Below are 19181 nucleotides of genomic sequence, written 5' to 3' on the forward strand. Positions count from 1 at the left end.
AGCACAGCTGCGACTGGACAGCTTCCTCCTCCCAAACACTGGTGAGGTCCAGCACCTCACCACTGCTCCATACTGGGAATTGCCTGGCGCTTGGAGGCATGGTCAGCTGGAAAGATTCACTGAGAGCACTCCACGCCTGGCTGAGCAAACAGGAAGAGGATTTTCAAAATTCTCAGAGAATTTAAAGAATTCTGACAGTTGATCACCTGAGGGCAGGGCAGTAGAGTTCAAAGTGATGACCAGAGTGGCTAGCACAGGCATTGTGGGACACTTCTGGAGGCTGATCAGAGCGCAGTAACAGACCAGGGCATCCACACTGGTGCCGCGGCGCTCCCACGGGGGCGCCCAAAATTTTATTCCACTCGCCAAGGTGGAGTACCAGGAGCAGACCAGCTGCGGAGTCAGAGTGCTCTACGTGCCTTGCCAGTGTGGACGGGTAGTGAGCTAGTGCGCCCGGGGCTCCTTTAATGCACTGTAATTCGCAAGTGTAGCCAAGCCCTAAGACTGTTTATCCAGAAATCTGAGTTTCTAGAGGTAATAGCTAGATTTTTGTAAGCATGTGTTTACATTCAGAAGTTATACCAGTAAAAAGTATGGAGTGACTTTAAAGCACTATAGTTACACTGGCGTAAGTCCCTGTGAGGGACACACTTATTCTGGTATAAGTGCCCTTTCCCAGGTTAGCTTTGGAAGGGTTTCAAGGCCTGGTCTACACTTAAAAAACTTAGGTTGACATAGGTACAGCGCTCAGCGGTATGAAAAATCCACAGCTTCCTGAACATCATGACTAACCTGACCTAAGCCCTGTGCAGACACAGCTAGGTCAATGGAAGAACACTTCTATTACCTAGCGACCGTCGCCTGGGGAGCCGGTGTTTCTACAGCGATAGAAAAGCCGCTTCCACTACGGGAGTCTGCATCCCCACTACACGGCTATGTACTGTAGCTACATGCCTGTAGTCTGGACCAAGCTCATCATCATAGTGAACTGCTCCACAAAAACACAGCAAAAGCCTCCTGGCGTTATCGCTTAACTAGAATAATTCTTCAGGAGCAAAGACCGTTGACGGGAGCTCAGCACACAGGGACCAAGTGTTCGCCAAGGCTCTCCACGTGCCTCTTGGGGTGTTCCGCGCTGCCCCTGGGCCCCAGCCGCTCTCTGCTAGCCCAGCGCTGGGCTGAGAGCAGCGCTGCTCTCCTCCGTGGCCAGGGCCGGGAGCAGCTGGTGGGAAGGACGGGAAGACCACGGGCCTTTCCCCGAGCAGACACACGCAGCGCGGCACGGGGGGGAGACCCTGTGCCCCAGCAGGCGCGCGGGCAGACCCCCAACACACACGGCGTGACGGCGCAGGGCACCCCGCGCGCGCGCGCGCGCACACACGGCGTGAGGGCAGGAAAGTATCCCGCCGCGCGCGCGCGCACACAGACACACGGCGTGACGGCGCAGGGCACCCCACACGCGCGCGCACGCACACACACACACGGCGTGACGGCGCAGGGCACCCACGCTGGGAAGCGAGCCCACCCCACTGAACGGGGGCTATGGCTGCTGCGGCCAGTCACAGCCGTTGTGGCGTCACGTGACGGCGGTTAGGCCCGTTGGGCCAGGCGGTGGCGAGGGTTCCCCGCGCGCGAGCGACACTGACCGGGGTGTGGCTGGGGAGGGCGGGCCGCTCTGCGCGCGCCAGCGCCTCATTGCGGGCTCCCTGCGGCCGGTTCTCCTTCTGCTCCTCCATCGCCCCGCCGCTCGCCAGGCCGCCCGCCGCTCTCGGCGCTGGGAAGAGGCGGAGCCGCCGCTCCCTCGTGGCACGGGCACGTCGCCACGCAGCCCCGCCTCTCCGGGCGGGCGGGGCGCCGGCGGCGTTTCCCGGGCCTACACCCGGTGGCTGCGTGGGAGTCGCCGGGGCGACCCCGGGCGGTGCCCGCCAGCCCCTTGGGGAGCGGCGGGCGCTGGAGGCTCTGCCCCGTGGCCCTGTCACCTCCGGCCCTCGCGCGTTCTCCGGGACGCGCCGCAGCCCGGCCGGGGCAGGCCTCGGCGGCGCCCCAGACTGGGAACGGCCTGTGGCCACCCGGGAGCGGTGCAGCGCCTGCCTGGCCGGCCGGCGGCGGAGGAAGGCAGCGCGGCCAGCCGCGGGTGGCTGAAACTGCGGGCGGTTAGAGCGGCCCGTCAGTCACGCCCGGGCCGGGCGAGGGGCCCCCGGGCATTCTTCTGCCTGTGCTCCTGGGAGAAGCCCTGCGGCCGGCGCGGTGCCCTCTGCACCCTTCACTGCGTGGCTGAGGGGTTTCCCGCCCCTGAGCAACCTGGTTATGGTGATGTAAGTTTATCGGGTAGACCTGGCCCTGGACTTAGCAAGTTTCACCACTTGTGCATAGAATTATCACCGCTTGTGTAAACGTGCAGCTTTACACCTGAACGCACCAAAAGCGGGTGAAGGGTTGGTCCCCTCCGTTTACCAATTCTGGCATGGAGCCAAAGAAATAGTAAAAGCTGGTATGCTTCTAAGGGTTAGGGTTAGGATCAAGGAACTATGAAGGCTCCAGATTACCTTAAAGCCCTCAGTCCCCTGGTTTGAATGCTCCCGTTAGTATATGTTCATAGTCCAGAGGCTGGAGCAGGAAAGAGGCAAAATGTTCTGCTGAGAACAGGCAGGCTCAGTGCACACTACAAGCCCAGCACTACGGGCACCACAGAAGGAGGGATGAAAACACACTCTGAGATGAATGAAGCTGTTCATACCTCTCAGTGCCATTGTTCCAGGCTGCATTCATCTCCATGGTAGTTCAGATCTGGGCTAGGCACTCCACATCACCAAGCTCCTGCTCTCTCCTGCCTCCAGCTGGTACATGCCCCCATGACCTCTCCAAGTTCACAAGGGTCACAGAGAAGTGAGGAGGAGGGCGGAGTTGGCAGGGTGTGCGTGTGGTGGACGAGGTGGAGTAGTTTTTGTCTGTCGTGGCAGTGATGGGGGAGTATGTGGGAGGTTGGAGTAGTGAGGGGGGTGGGAGGGCACTGGAGAAGGGTAGGGACTGTGCCAGTTGGGAGGGTCATGGTGGGAATTCTACCCCTTGGCCAACCTTTGCCCCTTAGGGCTGTGCTCTGACACAGCTACTGAGGTCTGAGGGACCAGTGCAGCCCTAGACAACGACCCCTATCAGCGGAAGAGACCCCCAAACACTGTTCTTGTGACTAGAGCATTGAAGAACTGGGTTTCCAAAAACTATTCTTCCACAATCTCTCACTGAATAGGGGCTCATCCTCAAAGGAACATTTGCTCCCTGGGAACTCAGAAAACAGCAAAATCACAAAGAGAGGGAAAGTTGGGCATCTTCCTTTCAGTAACATTCGCGGGGGAGTGGAGTGCCCCTACCCCTTATCTACAAATACCCCTAGCGTTTACAATTAGTCTTCATGGCTACTGCACCAAGCCGAAGGGGAGTGCTCCAGGGTTCCCCTTCCTTCCACTGTTTCTTGCTGGGGGAAGGAACCCAGAATTCCTGTCCTTCCACATGTGACCTCCGCCAGCTGTGGGGAGGGGGCTCCAGGCTTCCCTGAATGCTGCTGCTTCGAGGGGAAAGGGGAGGTCAGCACAGTGCAGGGGGAGAGGGGGGGATGGAAGTGGGTCAGAGCTGTGCAGTGGGAAATATAAGGGGAGTTTCAGTGCTGGCCTCCCAAAACTGCCTACATCCATGGCCTTCCATTTCTACCCTCTTCAAAAATGTCCTCCCTTTGAGTCCATGCCAGTCCCTGCACTATTCCTATGTCCTCTCTCCAGCTTCTCAGCCTGCAGGGTCTCCACCAGTGCCCACCCTTTGGCTTATCTGTATAAATAAGTTAGCTTGAGCTTTTGCAGAAGGCTCACATATATCTGGGTGCATTGGCAAAGCGCTTTGCTAACTTATTTATACAGATAAGCCAAAGCAAATTTAGCATAGGAGACAAAAGGAAGCAGAAACTGACAAATATACATACATATCTTATTTGCATACTAACGTTTACCAATCTCCTAGCTCAGTAGGAGCTCTAAGTTAATTAGTTTGAGGCCCATTGTCTCACACTCCTTAATGTTTCTCTTCCTGACAACTATATTTCAACAAATCTTTCAAGCAGCACTTCTTTAATGAATTATAATTTCAATATAATTCATTCTACTTTCACAATCCCTCCTTTTGGTCAAGCTACGCAATGACCAACAATGACTGGGTTCCACATATCAATCGTTCTTTATCTCTTTGTTCATCAGTGATATTTAAAATCATCAAATTAGCACTCTGGTTTGGGGCAGCTATCTGTGTAGCATGCCTGACACAATTTTGGATACAACAGGAAAGTAACTGAAAACATACAAAAATTATTAGGATTCCAAACAGGAGAGTTAGGGTTCCCTGAAACAACCAGTTTTGTCAGTACCAATTGTATTTGTCTGTGTTTACCTATATCTTGTTAGGTTTCAGAGTGGTAGCTGTGGTAGTCTGTATCAGCAAAAAGAACGAGGAGTCCTTGTGGCACCTTAGAGACTAACAAATTTATTTGAACATAAGCTTTCGTGGGCTAAAACCCACTTCATCGGATGAATCCACTGGAAAATACAGTAGGAAGATATATATAGACACAGAGAACATGAAAAAATGGCTGTTGCCATACACACTAAAATGAGAGTGATCAATTAAGGTGAGCTATTATCAGCAGGAGAAAAAAACCTTTTGTAGTGATAATCAGGATGGCCTATTTCCAACAGTTGACAAGAAGGTGAGCGTAACTGGGGGGTTGAGGGGGAAATAAGCATGGGGAAATAGTTTTTATTTTGTGTAATGACCCATCCACTCCCAGTCTTTATTCAAGCCTAATTTAATGGTGTCCAGTTTGCAAACTAATTCCAATTCAGCAGTTTCTTGTTGGAGTCTGTTTTTGAAGTTTTTTTGTTGTAATATTGCGACTTTTAGGTCTATAATCGAGTGACCAGGGAGATTGAAGTCTTCTCCAACTGGTTTTTGAATGTTATAATTCTTGACGTCTGATTTGTGTCCATTTATTCTTTTGCGTAGAGACTGTCCAGTTTGACCAATGTACATGGCAGAGGGGCATTGCTGGCACATGATGGCATATATCACATTGGTAGATGAGCAGGTGAATGAGCCTCCGATAGTGTGGCTGATGTGATTAGGCCCTGTGATGGTGTCCCCTGAATAGATATGTGGGCACAGTTGGCAACGGCCTTTGTTGCAAGGATAGGTTCCTGGGTTAGTGTGTCTGTTGTGTGGTGTGTGGTTGCTGGTGAGTATTTGCTTCAGGTTGTGGGGCTGTCTGTAGGCAAGGACTGGCCTGTCTCCCAAGGTCTGTGAGAGCGATGGGTCGTCCTTCAGGATAGGTTGTAGATCCTTGATGATGTGTTGCAGAGGTTTTAGTTGGGGGCTGAAGGTGATGGCTAGTGGCGTTCTGTTACTTTCGTTGTTGGGCCTGTCCTGTAGTCGGTGACTTCTGGGTACTCTTCTGGCTCTGTCAGTCTGTTTCTTCACTTCAGCAGGTGGGTATTGTAGTTGTAAGAATGCTTGATGGAGATCTTGTAGGTGTTTGTCTCTGTCTGAGGGGTTGGAGCACATGTGGTTGTATTGTAGAGCTTGACTGTAGACAATGGATCATGTGATGTGGTCTGGATGAAAGCTGGAGGCATGTAGGTAAGTATAGCAGTCAGTAGGTTTCCGGTATAGGGTGGTGTTTATCTGACCATCGCTTATTAGCACTGTAGTGTCCAGGAAGTGGATCTCTTGTGTGGACTGGTCCAGGCTGAGGTTGATGATTTAGTTGGGGATTGGTCCTGCTTTGAACAGGGGGTTGGACTAGATGACCTCCTGAGGACCCTTCCAACCCTGGTATTCCATGATTCTATGATGGTGGGTTGGAAATTGTTGAAATCATGGTGGAATTCCTCAAGGGCTTCTTTTCCATGGGTCCAGATCATGAAGATGTCATCAATGTAGCACAAGTAGAGTAGGGGCTTTAGGGGACGAGAGCTGAGGAAGTGTTTTTCTAAGACAGCCATAAAAATGTTGGCATACTGTGGGGCCATGCGGGTACCCATAGCAGTGCCGCTGATTTGAAGGTATACATTGTCTCCAAATGTGAAATAATTATGGGTGAGGACAAAGTCACAAAGTTCAGCCACCAGGTTTGCTGTGACATTATCGGGGATACTGTTCCTGACGGCTTGTAGTCCATCTTTGTGTGGAATGTTGGTGTAGAGGGCTTGTACATCCATAGTGGCCAGGATGGTGTTTTCTGGAAGATCACCAATAGATTGTCGTTTTCTCAGGAAGTCAGTGGTGTCTCAAAGAAAGCTAGGAGTGCTGGTAGCGTAGAGCTTGAAGAGAGAGTCCACGTAGCCAGACAATCCTGCTGTCAGGGTGCCAATGCCTGAGATGATGGGGCATCCAGGATTTCCAGATTTATAGATCTTGGGTAGCAGATAGAATACCCCTGGTTGGGGTTCTAGGGGTGTGTCTGTGCAGATTTGTTCTTGTGCTTCTTCAGGGAGTTTCCTGAGCAGATGGTGTAGTTTCTTTTGGTAATCCTCAGTGGGATCAGAGGGTAATGGCCTGTAGAATGTGGAGTTAGAGAGCTGCCTAGCAGCCTCTTGTTCATATTCCGACCTATTCATGATGTATGACAACACCCATTTTTTCATGTTCTCTGTGTATAGATATATCTTTCTACTGCATTTTCCACTGCTTGCATCCAATGAAGTGGGTTTAAGCCCACGAAAGCTTATGCTCAAATAAATTTGTTAGTCTCTAAGGTGCCACAAGTACTCCTTGTTCTTTTTGCTTATTAGAAGATTAACAATGTGATCCAATTAGCTTGTAGATGTTAAACTTCAGTTCCTAACTGTAATGTCTGTTACTATATTCTATTGATTCAGAGATCAAAAAGGAATGTTAACTTTAGATGAAACTTGGGTGTAATAATATCATTGTCTATATATCTCTTTGAAGTTTGTGGTAAACTGTTTATGAACTGCTTGAATGGTTAATTACCTTATGCTAATGAATGCAGCTAGTTACCGGTGTGTGCCTAGGAAACAGAAACTTACTTCAAAGCAACAATGTATGTTACCTATTCTTCATCCAAGAGATCCCTGCTGTGGTGTCTGCTGTCAAGAGGCTCTCACAACCTGCTAGAGAACTGTAAAAGAACTCTAGGGCTTGATCCTTATCTCAGATCTACTTGAACTTTGTCAGGGGCAGTTTAAGTCACAAGACTTAGATCTCCAGGTCCACCGCTAATTCTCATGGAAGAGTTTGAGCACTTGCAGTGGTTCTCAACCAGGGTTACGTGTACCCTGGGGGTACACAGGTCTTTCAGCGGGTACATCAACTCGTCTAGATATTTGCCTAGTTTTACAACAGGCTACATAAAAAGCACTAGCAAAGTCAGAACAAATGAAAATTTCATACAGACAATGAGTTGTTTATACTGATCTATATACCTTACACTGAAATGTAAGTACAGTAGTTATATTCCAATTGATTTATTTTATAATTATATGGTAAAAGTAAGCAATTTGTCAGTAACAGTGTGCTGTGACACTTTTGTATTTTTATGTCTGATTTTGTAGGCAAGTAGTATTTAAGTGAGGTGAAACTTGGGGGTACGCAAGAGAATCAGACTCCTGAAAGGGGTACAGTCGTCTGGAAAGGTTGAGAACCACTGGCCTGTTGAACTATAACCGATTGAATTGATTCTGGAAGGACTTTTGCAAATCAGCAGCTCACCATTTCTACTATGAAACTGACGTAAGAACTTTATTCATATCTATAAGTATAATGATCTTTTAACCATAGTAACTCTTTTCTTTTTTAATGTATCTTAGTTTAGTTCATAAGAATTGACTGTAAGCGTGTATTTGGGTAAGATCTGAAATATACATTGATCTCGTGGTGGGTAATGTGCCCAATCTTTTGGGATTGGTAGAACTTTATATTAGTGAATAAGATTTTATGTAATCCTCACCATATTAGACTTGGTTGCCTGGTTGGGAGCCAAAGGATGGATTGCTTAAGGGGAACCATATTTTAGCTTCTTGGTAACCAGTAAGGTATTGCAGAAGCTGTTTTGTTACTGACTTGGTGGCTCTAATTATTGGAATAAACCACCAATTTTGGGAATCGTCTACCCTGTTCTTTTCAGTTTGCCCTGATTGAGCCATACTTTGCAGTATCGGGTGCTAATGCTACAGATAAACGCCTGACGCCAGCCCCTCTTCTCACTGACATCAACAGCAAACCACCTTGCCTTTTCTGGACAAAAACAGTGCCTCACAGCAAAACTCTTGGAAACTGGTGACATCTGGGACAAAAATCAGTGATGGCCCTCAGTGACCATGGCTTAGGTTGAGCAAACCCCCAGTAGGCATTAAAGCTGCCTAGAATTAGGGTGACCAGATGTCTCGATTTTATAGGGACAGTCCCAATTTTGGGGGCTTTTTCTTATATAGGCACCTATTATATATATATATTATATCGGCAGCTATTTTCTTATATAGGCACCCCCACCCCCGTCCTGATTTTTTACATTTGCTGTCTGGTCACCCTACCTAGAATCCATGTGGAAGATGCTCAGTCTAACAAGAGAGAAGACTAACACAATGTAAGATTGCTGCATCTCCAGGCCAGGGTGCCCCCTGTGGCAGCGTGCGGGTTCGGGACACACACCAGATGAAGCTGTAGGTGGCTCACAAATGATAGTTCAACCTACCTGGTGCAGGTTCAGCATGTTAACAGGCAGTCTATATCGTGAGCCTCCGAGGGTGAGGGCTGAGCACTTAAACCTTCATGAGCTCCGGCCTCCTGGCTGGAGCAGCCAATAAGAGTTGATGGCTCAGACTTCCTAAGATGAGGGCTGAACAAACAAACAGGTAGCATTTCCAGCCACTGGCCTAAAAGTCAGAGCACACCCAGATCTGCATATGGGGCTGGAGGTAGGTGGACCCGGGCCCACCCTGCTCCAGCCCGGGGCCCTAGAAGTGGTGTGTGACTCTGCCACAGGGTCAGCGGGAAAACATGCAGTCTAGGGGGACCATCTTTTTGAAATGCAAAAATAGGACACATGCAGGAGCCCCGCCCCTTCTTGGCCCCATCCTTGCTCCTCCTTTCCCTCTGAGGCCCTGGCCAGGCCAGAAGCCAGAGCTCGGCAGTGGTAAGAGCTGCCCAGGGAGCCAGGCCATTGTGGGGAGCCTGGACCCTCCATCTGTCCTGGGTGGGGCCTTGGTGGGGGGAGAGGAGCAGGAGGCATGGCCTTGTGGCAAGGGGCGGGGGGGCTAAGGCCCACCTCAGCCCGCTCCCGCCCCCACCAAGAGGCTGGTGCTGCCCTTGAGCCTTGGGCAGGCATGGAGCAGTGCCACAGGGAATCCAGGACAAATGTTGTCCCAGAGTCATTCAGCCTGGGACTGGGACTTGAAATGTACATTCTGGGACTGTCCCGCCTAATTAGGGATGGATGTTCACCCTAGTGTGGTTGCTACCTTGCATCCTGGCAGTACCATCGGACCCAAGTCTTGTTTCCCTCGCCTTCTTCCTACCAGCTCCAGCAGGTGCTGCTCCATCCCTGCTGGGACCTGGCTCTCAGCCTCCTGGTCAGGCAGCCATTCCACTTGTTTCTCTCCGGGGTTGTCCAGTTCCTGGGCCAGTGGGTCGCCTTTCCTCCCTGCTGCCGGTTGCGGGCTCAGCTGAGGGCTCAGGTACCTGGGATGGAGGTCTGCCTCCTAATCTGGTCCAGGCCAACTGAGTAGCAGGGCCTTGCCCTTATACTGCCTTCCCTGCACTGCACTTCCTGTGAGGGAGTCGAGTGAGCTGAACCCCCCAAGGCAGGGTTAATCCCTCTGTGCTGGAGGGAGGCCATGCTGCTTCACTACACACAGGAAGACTTTTAGCAATGCTGAGTTTGGTGAGTGCCCCCATGTGATGACCAGACTGAAGAGGGCATATCCCAGAAATAACTATACTCAGCCTGCCCTACGTTTAATCCATTCTAGGGCATTTTCGCCTACATGATCATTAAGGTAATGTCAAAACTGACAAATGAGGGATTCATTTACTTACTGCACCTGCCTAGCCAAAGTAGAACACTGATAGCAAAGCCGAGCTACTGACAAAGAGATCAGGTACCCGCGATAATACGTGTTCACTGCAGGAGCAAGAGCACATACCATTGTATTAGCAGCACAAGAATAACTGAGTTAGCCTCAATGTGGGACAATTGCAAAACACCCTACTTGGAACTACTCCAGGAGAAAAAATAATTCACAGATATAGTGACTCCCCTAGGCTGGATGAACAGACAGCTGGGCTCACAGGCAGCCACTGCCTGAAAATGGTAATCACGCTCCCCCTGCCACTCAGACATATCCCTAGCTGTAAGAGGCAGACTGTAAACTACGCATTCCACTGTTGCCAACTCTCCTGATCTTATTGTAAGTCTTGCAATAGTTGATGTTTTTCTTAAAGGCCCAGCTACTGGAGCCATGGGATTACATAAGAATTCCAGATTTCAGCTTCCAAGAAAAGGTTCTATCTCCCTGTGCTTGTGAAGAAAAGCTTGACACCATGACCCCTGCAGGCTGCAGCACCAGGCAGCCAGGAGACACACCCCACAGTTCGTACTGTTAAAACCCCTGGGATTTGTGGGCCTGATGTGTGATTGGGACGGCTCAGGGCTGGCACCGTTGAGGAGACGTTGAGCAGACAATGCTGGTGACGGGGAAGGGCTGGCTGAAATACATCAAGAAGCAGATGCTCCACGGCAAAGCCCAGCTCATCCATTGTGTGGTGACAAAAGGGCTCTCACAGAGCGAAACAGGCCTCCATGCTCAGAGCACTCAGTCACCTGCAATTTCATCACTAGGGAGGGCCGTTCCCCAAGGGCTCCACTCGATTACCTCCCCTGGGTTTGGGGGGAGCTTGGCCCTTCCTGCCTCTAATGAAAATCAGTGGGGCTGCCGGGGGCACTGGTGCCCTGCTGGGAGTCCAGGGGGCTCCAGGCCTGCCCTGCCAGCAGGGGAAAGCACCAAATGGCAGAGAGGAATTATCCCGTGGGCAGTCTCTTACCAGCTTCCTCCTTCCTGCAGGGAGATCATAGAATATCAGGGTTGGAAGGACCTCAGGAAGTCATCTAGTCTAACCCCCTGCTCAAAGTAGGAGCAATCCCCAATTTTTGCCCCAGATCCCTAAATGGCCCCCTCAAGGATTGAACTCAGAACCCTGGGTTTAGCAGGCCAATGCTCAAACCACTGAGTTATCCCTCCTGCTAGAGCAGGGAAGGGGGGAGCCTGCTGATTCCAGCCCTCCTTCCTTCCAGGGGAAGAGGGAACTCTGCCCCACCTCCCCCCTGCAGGATCCAGGGCGGTCGAACAGCACCGCCCCTGCTGTCCATAGAGAGGGCAGGTGGGAACAGGAGGGCTGAGCCCTTACACAGCTCCACACAGCAAACACACACGCAGGGCTGCTGAGGGACACATTTATTCCCTTGCCCCTGTTCCCTGTGCTGAGCTGTCCCATCACCCACCACGATGGAATGTCATGCACCCTCCAGAATCAGTGACCTCCCTCGGTTCACCTCTTTGAACCTATTCACATGCTTTATTACATAATGGGTCCAAGCTGAGCTCACAGTCTCGATTGTGGGTAAACACGACCGTTGCCCATCCTATTCGTTACAAATAATCATATCAGCTGGAAAGTGAATACCTGCTTCTGCCCCAGTATTTGCCATAGGCCCATCAGCAACCCATTGAGGTGGTGCACCCAGATAAGAATGTCTTATATAAAGATAATAACATGGCCAATGAAATTATTGTATTTCATGCCCCTGGCAAGGCGCTTACGGTTCTGGCTCCTGTTATGTGCTCAGATCCCACTGTCCATGGGTAGCTGGCAAAATTAATGAGATGCATTTTTCTTAACTTTCGGGAACCAACTACTCATCCCAATGGACTGAGCTAACTTTCAGCTACTGGAGATTCCTATGAAACCCAGCCCTGACCAAATGTTATGAAATGACTTCATCCATTAGAAACTCCTTGGATCTCTTCTGGGTGAGGCCCCCCGCCCAGTCGCCCCAGATTTGTATTTCTGGGCTACTGCCTTGTGGTTTGGATTCTAGGGGCCTCCCTTACTGAAGATGTCATGTACTTTTTGAGGTGTCTCTGGAAGGGGATAGGGGTCTCAAAGAGTAAGCCTGATCAGATTGGAGAAGTATGAAATAGTCCCATGCAGATACTCACTGGGTTACAGCCCCGGGAGAACAGAATGCTCACTTCCACGTATAGACTCAAACAAACAGCAATTGTTGGGTACAAAGTAGCTGCCTTTTTGGAAGCATATTCAAATTGGCTTCCATATCGCCTCCCATTATCCAAGGCAACAATTTCTCTGGACACACTAGGCTTCCCCACTCACCTCCATGCAAAATTTAGAACCGCCTGTGAAACACAGTGGGGAACCTACAAGCTGGAGCAATGGCTTGAGGATTTCCAAACTAGAGCTGGGCCAAACGTGTGTCAGACACGCTGATGAGGGCTAGAGCCCGGGCGAGCTCAGCCAACTAGGTGACTATGAAATCAGGTCATTCGCAGAGCTGGGGAGCCGACAAATCTCTCCCCACCAGCTGCCCTGTGGCTCCTGAGGATATTCATTGTAGGAATGTGAGCGAGGACCCCAGCATTTGTTGGAGGACAGGGTCATTTGGAGAGGCCTTTCTGGGGCCAGCCCATTTGATCTGGCAGCAAGAAGTCTGCATAATTGTGTGTGACTCTGTGGGAAAGCTGCAGTTATTTTAGCACAGCCAATCTGAGGAATTTGCTGAGATTTCCTAGCTCACTCCAGATTGTTTTTAATAGTGTCCCTTTCAGGTTCCATTAGGGGTTTGTTAATCTCAGTGATTATTGCTCATCTCTGTCACCAAGTTAGGGCTATATAAATACGCCACTGTTTTAATGCCTATTTTATAAGTGTGTAATATCGGCATCTGGAGAGAGCAGCCTTCACGCACACCCTTAGACAGGCAGAACTGCAAGGTCTCACTGCATGGATGAAACAATGGTGGAGGGAAGAGGGGGATTTAGGTTGATTAGGAACTGCAGAAGCTTTTGGAATAGGAGGAGCCTATACAGGAAAAACAGCCTCTACCAAAACAGAATTCAATTGCTGGCATGTACAGGTACAAAGGTTGTAGCGGAGTTTAGAGGAGTTTTCAAACTAAAAGCCAACACATGAAGAGGAACACATGATTTGGACAGACACATCCCTTAGGGGAAGATTTATTAAAGGGCCCCTTACTGAATGAGGGAGGCAACCTAGTGACAGAGGATGTGGAAAAAGCTAATGTACTCAATGCTTTTTTTGCCTCTGTCTTTACGAACAAGGTCAGCTCCCAGACTACTGCACTGGGCAGCACAGCATGGGGAGGAGGTGACCAGCCCTCTGTGGAGAAAGAAGTGGTTCGGGACGATTTAGAAAAGCTGGACAAGCATAAGTCCATGGGGCCGGATGCGCTGCATCCAAGAGTGCGAAAGGAGTTGGTGGATGTGATTGCAGAGCCATTGGCCATTATCTCTGAAAACTCATGGTGATCCGGGGAAGTTCCGGACGACTGGAAAAAGGCTAATGTAGTGCCCATCTTTAAAAAAGGGAAGGAGGAGGATCCTGGGAACTACAGGCCAGTCAGCCTCACCTCAGTCCCTGGAAAAATCATGGAGCAGGTCCTCAAGGAATCAATTCTGAACCTCTTAGAGGAGAGGAAAGTGATCAGGAACAGTCAGCATGGATTCACCAAGGGCAAGTCATGCCTGACTAATCTAATTGCCTTCTATGACGAGATAACTGGTTCTGTGGATGAGGGGAAAGCAGTGTTGTTCCTTGACTTTAGCAAAGCTTTTGACACGGTCTCCCACAGTATTCTTGCCAGCAAATTAAAGAAGTATGGGCTGGATGAATGGACTATAAGGTGGATAGAAAGCTGGCTAGATTGTCGGGCTCAACGGGTAGTGATCAATGGCTCCATGTCTAGTTGGCAGCCAGGGGTCCACAAGGGTCAGTCCTCGGGCTGGCTTTGTTCAATATCTTCATAAATGATCTGGAGGATGGTGTGGATTGCACCCTCAGCAAGTTTGCAGATGACACTAAACTGGGAGGAGAGGTAGATACGCTGGAGGGTAGGGATAGGGTACAGAGGGCCCTAGACAAATTAGAGGATTGGGCCAAAAGAAATCTGATGAGGTTCAACAAGGACAAGTGCAGAGTCCTGCACTTAGGAAGGAAGAATCCCATGCACCACTAGAGACTAGGCACCGAATGGCTAGGCAGCAGTTCTGCACAAAAGGATCTAGGGGTTACAGTGGATGAGAAGCTGGATATGAGTCAACAATGTGCCCTTGTTGACAAGAAGGCAATGGCATTTTGGGATGTATAAGTAGGAGCATTGCTAGCAGATCGAGGGACGTGATCGTTCCCCTCTATTTGACATTGGTGAGGCCTCCTCTGGAGTACTGTGTCCAATTTTGGGATCCACATTACAAGAAGGATGGTGGAAAAATTGGAAAACATCCAGCGGAGGGCAACAAAAATGATTAGGGGACTGGAACACATGACTTATGAGAAGAGGCTGAGGGAACTGGGATTGTTTAGTCTGCAGAAGAGGAGACTGAGGGGGGATTTGATAGCTGCTTTTAACTACCTGAAAGGGGGTTCCAAAGAGGATGGATCTAGAGTGTTCTCAGTGGTAGCAGATGACAGAACAAGGAGTAATGGTCTCAAGTTGCAGTGGGGGAGGTTTCGATTGGATATTGGAAAAAACTTTTTCACTAGGAGAGTGGTGAAACACTGGAATGCGTTACCTAGGGAGGTGGTGGAATCTCCTTCCTTAGAAGTTTTTAAGGTCAGGCTTGAGAAAGCCCTGGCTGGGATGATTTAGTTGGGGATTGGTCCTGCTTTGAGCAGGGGGTTGGACTAGATGACCTCCTGAGGTCCCTTCCAACCCTGATATTCTATGATTCTATGAAAGGGGATACTCCATATCCTAGTAAAGAGGAGAGGCTAGAAGTTGATAAAATACAGGTAGGAACTGAAGAGAAACAGTGAAACAAAAGAGTCCCATTCAATTACATCACGTGACGGATGACAACTAAATACTGAGAAGTTTTATAAATGCTTGTATACAAATGCAACTGGTCTAAAGACCAAGATGGGTAAATTTGCAAGCCTTTATATTTGCACATATAATAGATGTGATGCTGGCACACCAGGTGCCCGCTCTTGCGAAGACTGCTAGACCTCCCTGAACACTGGCAACTGCAGGACTGAAAACCAGTCTGGCCCACCTGTGTGTTAGCATTGTCAAAACAGATGTTGAGTTTGTAAGAATGTGTTTAGTATTTAGACTTGATGAAATGCTTGTGGGATGCTGTATGTACTGATCTCACTTATAACATCTGTAGCCCATGGTATAAAGTTATATTGAGTATTTGTATTGAAAACCTCTCTAACTGTGTAACTCCCCAAACAGGAAAGAAGCATTAATTATCAAAAAAGAACTGTGACTCCATATTAAGCCTGTTACAGTGCTTGAGGATTTGATACTTGGTTGACACAATCTAAGTAGAGAACACACAGTTTGGGGTTTGTGCCCTGGTTTGTAGCAGTCTGTCCTGAGGTTGGTACTCATGTTCACGAGTTACTCTAGACAGCTTGACAACGGGCATCACAGAAACTTGGTAGGATGATGGTAATTAATGGGACACAGTAATACCAGGTTACAAAATACACAGAAATGGCAAAGTAGGCCACGTTGGTAGGGGAGTGGCACTACATCTGAAAGACAGCACAGTGTAAACTACAGTAAAAATCTTAAATGAATCAAACAGTGCCATAGAATCTCTATGCATAGAAACCCCATGCTTGAGCAATAAGATTATAGCAGTAGGAATATACTATTGACCACCTCCCAGGATGTTGATGGTGACTGTGAAATGCTCAGGGAGATAAATGCTTAGGGGACTGGAGCACATGACTTATGAGGAGAGGCTGAGGGAACTGGGATTGTTTAGTCTGCGGAAAAGAAGAATGAGGGGGGATTTGAAAGCTGCTTTCAACTACCTGAAAGGGGGTTCCAAAGAGGATGGATCTAGACTGTTCTCAGTGGTAGCAGATGACAGAACGAGGAGTAATGGTCTCAAGTTGCAGTGGGGGAGGTTTAGGTTGCATGTTAGGAAAAACTTTTTCACTGGGAGGGTGGTGAAACACTGGAATGCGTTACCTAGGGAGGTGGTGGAATCTCCTTCCTTAGATATTTTTAAGGTCAGGCTTGAGAAAGCCCTGGCTGGGATGATTTAGTTGGGGATTGGTCCTGCTTTGAGCAGGGGGTTGGACTAGATATCCCCTTCCAACTCTGATATTCTATGATTCTATGATAAGAAAATCTACAAAAACAGAAAACACAGTAATAATGGGGGATTTCAACTATCTCCATACTGACTGGAATGACACCCCAGGATGGGATGCAGAAATAAAATTTCTAGACATCATTAGTGACAGCTTCTTGGAGTAGCCAGTTCTGGAACCCACAAGGCGAGAGGCAATTCTTGATTTAGTCCTAAAAGAGGCACAGGATCTGGTCCAGTCAGTAACTATAGTTGTACATAGCTTGGTAATAGCGACCATAATGTAATTAAATTGAATATCCTTTAAGGGGGGAAAATACAAAAGAAACCCACCACAATAGCATTTAACTTCTAAATGGGAACTACACTTGTTAAGTGGAAATTAAAAAGAACAGTCATAAGAATGACATGCCTCAAGCTGCATGGAAACTTTTTAAAAACACCACAATAGAGGCTCAAATTGTAAGTATACCTCCCCCCCCCCAAAAGTAAAAGGAGCAAAAAAAAACCCCAAGACAAAAAAAAAAAAAAAAAGGGCCACCATGGCTAAACAACAGAGTAAAAGAGGCCATTAGAGACAAAAAGGCACCCTTTGAAAATTGGAAGTCAAATCCTACTGAGGAAAATAGAAAAGGACAAACTCTGGCAAGTGAAATGTAAAAGCACAATTAGGCAGGCCAAAAAAGAATTTGGCAGTTCACTAGCAAAAGACACAACAGCTAACAGCACCATTTTTATAAGTACGTCATCAGCAGGAAGCGTGCCAAACGAGGGGGGGGTGGGGCTAGGCACACAGGATGATCCAGGCACTAAAGCACTCAAGGAAGACAAGGCCACTGTGGAGAAGCTAAATGAATTTTTTGCATCAGTCTTCACTGCAGAGGATGTGAGGGATTCCCTCATCTAAGCCATTTTTTTTAGGTGACAAATCTGAGGAACTGTCCCAGATTGAGGTGTCAATAGAGGAGGTTTTGGAACAAATTGATAAATTCAACAGTAATAAGTCACCAGGACCAGATGTCACCAGAACCAAGAGTTCTGAAGGAACTCAAATGTGAAATTGCAGAACTACTAACTGCTAACTACATCAGATGCCTCTGATGAAGTGAGCTGTAGCTCACGAAAGCTTATGCTCAAATAAATTGGTTAGTCTCTAAGGTGCCACTAGTCCTCCTTTTCTTTTTGCGAATACAGACTAACACGGCTGCTACTGTGAAACCTGCTAACTACTAATGGTTAAATCTACATCTGTACCAAATGACTGGGAGATAGTTAATGTCATGCTCTAAAAAAGGCTCTAAAGGTGATGCTGGCAGTTACAGGCTGGGAAACTTAACTTCAGTATCTGGCAAATTGGTTGAAACTATAATAAAAGAACAGAATTATCAGACACACAGATGAATACGTTACGTTGGAGAAGAGTCACATGGCTTTTGTAAAAGGAAATCATGCTTTACCAATCTGTTAGAATTCTTTGAGAGGGCCAAAAAACATGTGGAGAAGGGTGATCTACTGGATATGGTGTACTTGATCTTTCAGAAAGCCTTTGACAAGGTCCTACACCAAAGGCTCTTAAGCAAAGTAAGCAGTCGTGGGATAAGAGGGAAGGTCCTCTCGTGGATTGGTAACTGGTTAAAAGATAGGAAACAAAGGGTAGGAACAGATGGCCAGTTTTCACAATGGAGAGAGGTAAATAATGGTGTCCTCCAGAACCCCAGGGGTCTGTACTGGGATCAGTGTTACTCAAGAGATACATAAAAGATCTGGGAAAAGGGGGAACTGTGAGGTGCAAAAGTTCGCAGGTAATACAAAATTACCCAAGATAGTTAAGTCCAAAGCAGACTGTGAAGAGATACAAAAGGGATCTCACAAAACTGGCTGTCAAGCAACAAAATGGCAGATGAAATTTAGTGTTGAGAAATGCAAAGTAATGCACATTGGACAACATAATTCCAATTATACATATAAAATGATGGGGTCTAAATTAGCTGTTACCACTCAAGAAAGAGATCTTGGTGTCACTGTGGATAGTTCTCTGAAAACATTCACTCAATGTGCAGCGGCAGTCAAAAAGGCTAACAGAATTTTAGCAGCTATTAGGAAAGGGATAGATAATAAAACAGAAAATATCATATAAGCCACTGTATAAATCCATGGCATACCCACATCTTGAATACAGTGTGCAGTTCTGGTCACCTCATCCCAAATAAAACATATTAGAATTGGAAAAGGTGCAGAAAAGGGCAACAAAAATGATGAGGGGTATGGAACAGCTTCTGTATGAAGAGAGATTAAGACGATGGACTGTTCAGCTCAGACAAGAGACGACTCATGGGAGATATGATAGAAAGGTCTATAAAATTTTGGCTGGAGAAAGTGAATAAGGAAATACTGTTTACCTCTTTTCACATAACACAAGTACCAGGGGTCACCCAGTGAAATTAATAATTTAAAACAAACACAGGGAAGTATTCCTTCACACAATGTACTGTGGAACTTGTTGCCAGGGGAAGCTGTGAAGGCCAAAACTATAAATGAGTTAAAAAAAGAATTAGATAAGCTCATGGAGGGTAGGGCCATCAATGGCTATTAGAGAAGATGGTCAGTGATGCGACTCCATGCTCTGGGTTTCCCTCAGCTTCTGGCTGCTAGAAGCTGGGACTGGATGACGGGATGGATTACTCAATAAATTGCCCTGCTCTGTTCATTCCCTTTGAAGTGTCTGGCACTGGCCACTCTCAGAAGATCGGATACTGG

At 48.1% G+C, this 19181-nt stretch overlaps 1 protein-coding gene and 1 long non-coding RNA gene across 5 annotated transcripts in view; one reads left to right on the plus strand and one right to left on the minus strand.

Annotated features, from left to right (window-relative positions):
• ERI1 (exoribonuclease 1) overlaps positions 1–1812 on the minus strand; it is a 30825-nt gene extending 29013 nt beyond the window's left edge. Inside the window, exon 1 of one of the 2 annotated variants that reach the window (XM_048846846.2) lies at positions 1647–1812. In XM_048846846.2, coding sequence (XP_048702803.1) covers positions 1647–1736 — 90 coding nt within the window. In that variant the 5' untranslated portion in view covers positions 1737–1812. Of the gene's footprint in view, positions 1–847; positions 1329–1646 lie in introns of those variants that run through there. The other variant, XM_048846849.2, reaches the window with a different exon arrangement.
• Positions 1813–1828: 16 nt separating this feature from the next.
• LOC125635310 (uncharacterized) lies at positions 1829–17581 on the plus strand. 3 transcript variants are annotated; one of them, XR_007356217.2, is made up of 3 exons: positions 1829–2315; positions 7611–7788; positions 13413–17581. It is a non-coding gene; the product is annotated as an uncharacterized LOC125635310 (long non-coding RNA). The 3 variants fall into 3 exon arrangements; XR_007356216.2 differs by lacking the exon at positions 13413–17581 and adding an exon at positions 10498–11952; XR_012668000.1 differs by lacking the exon at positions 13413–17581 and having other exon boundaries at positions 7611–8160.
• Positions 17582–19181: the final 1600 nt, after the last annotated feature.

This window comes from Caretta caretta, chromosome 4 (assembly GCF_965140235.1).
Source record: "Caretta caretta isolate rCarCar2 chromosome 4, rCarCar1.hap1, whole genome shotgun sequence".
Taxonomy (NCBI): domain Eukaryota; kingdom Metazoa; phylum Chordata; order Testudines; family Cheloniidae; genus Caretta; species Caretta caretta.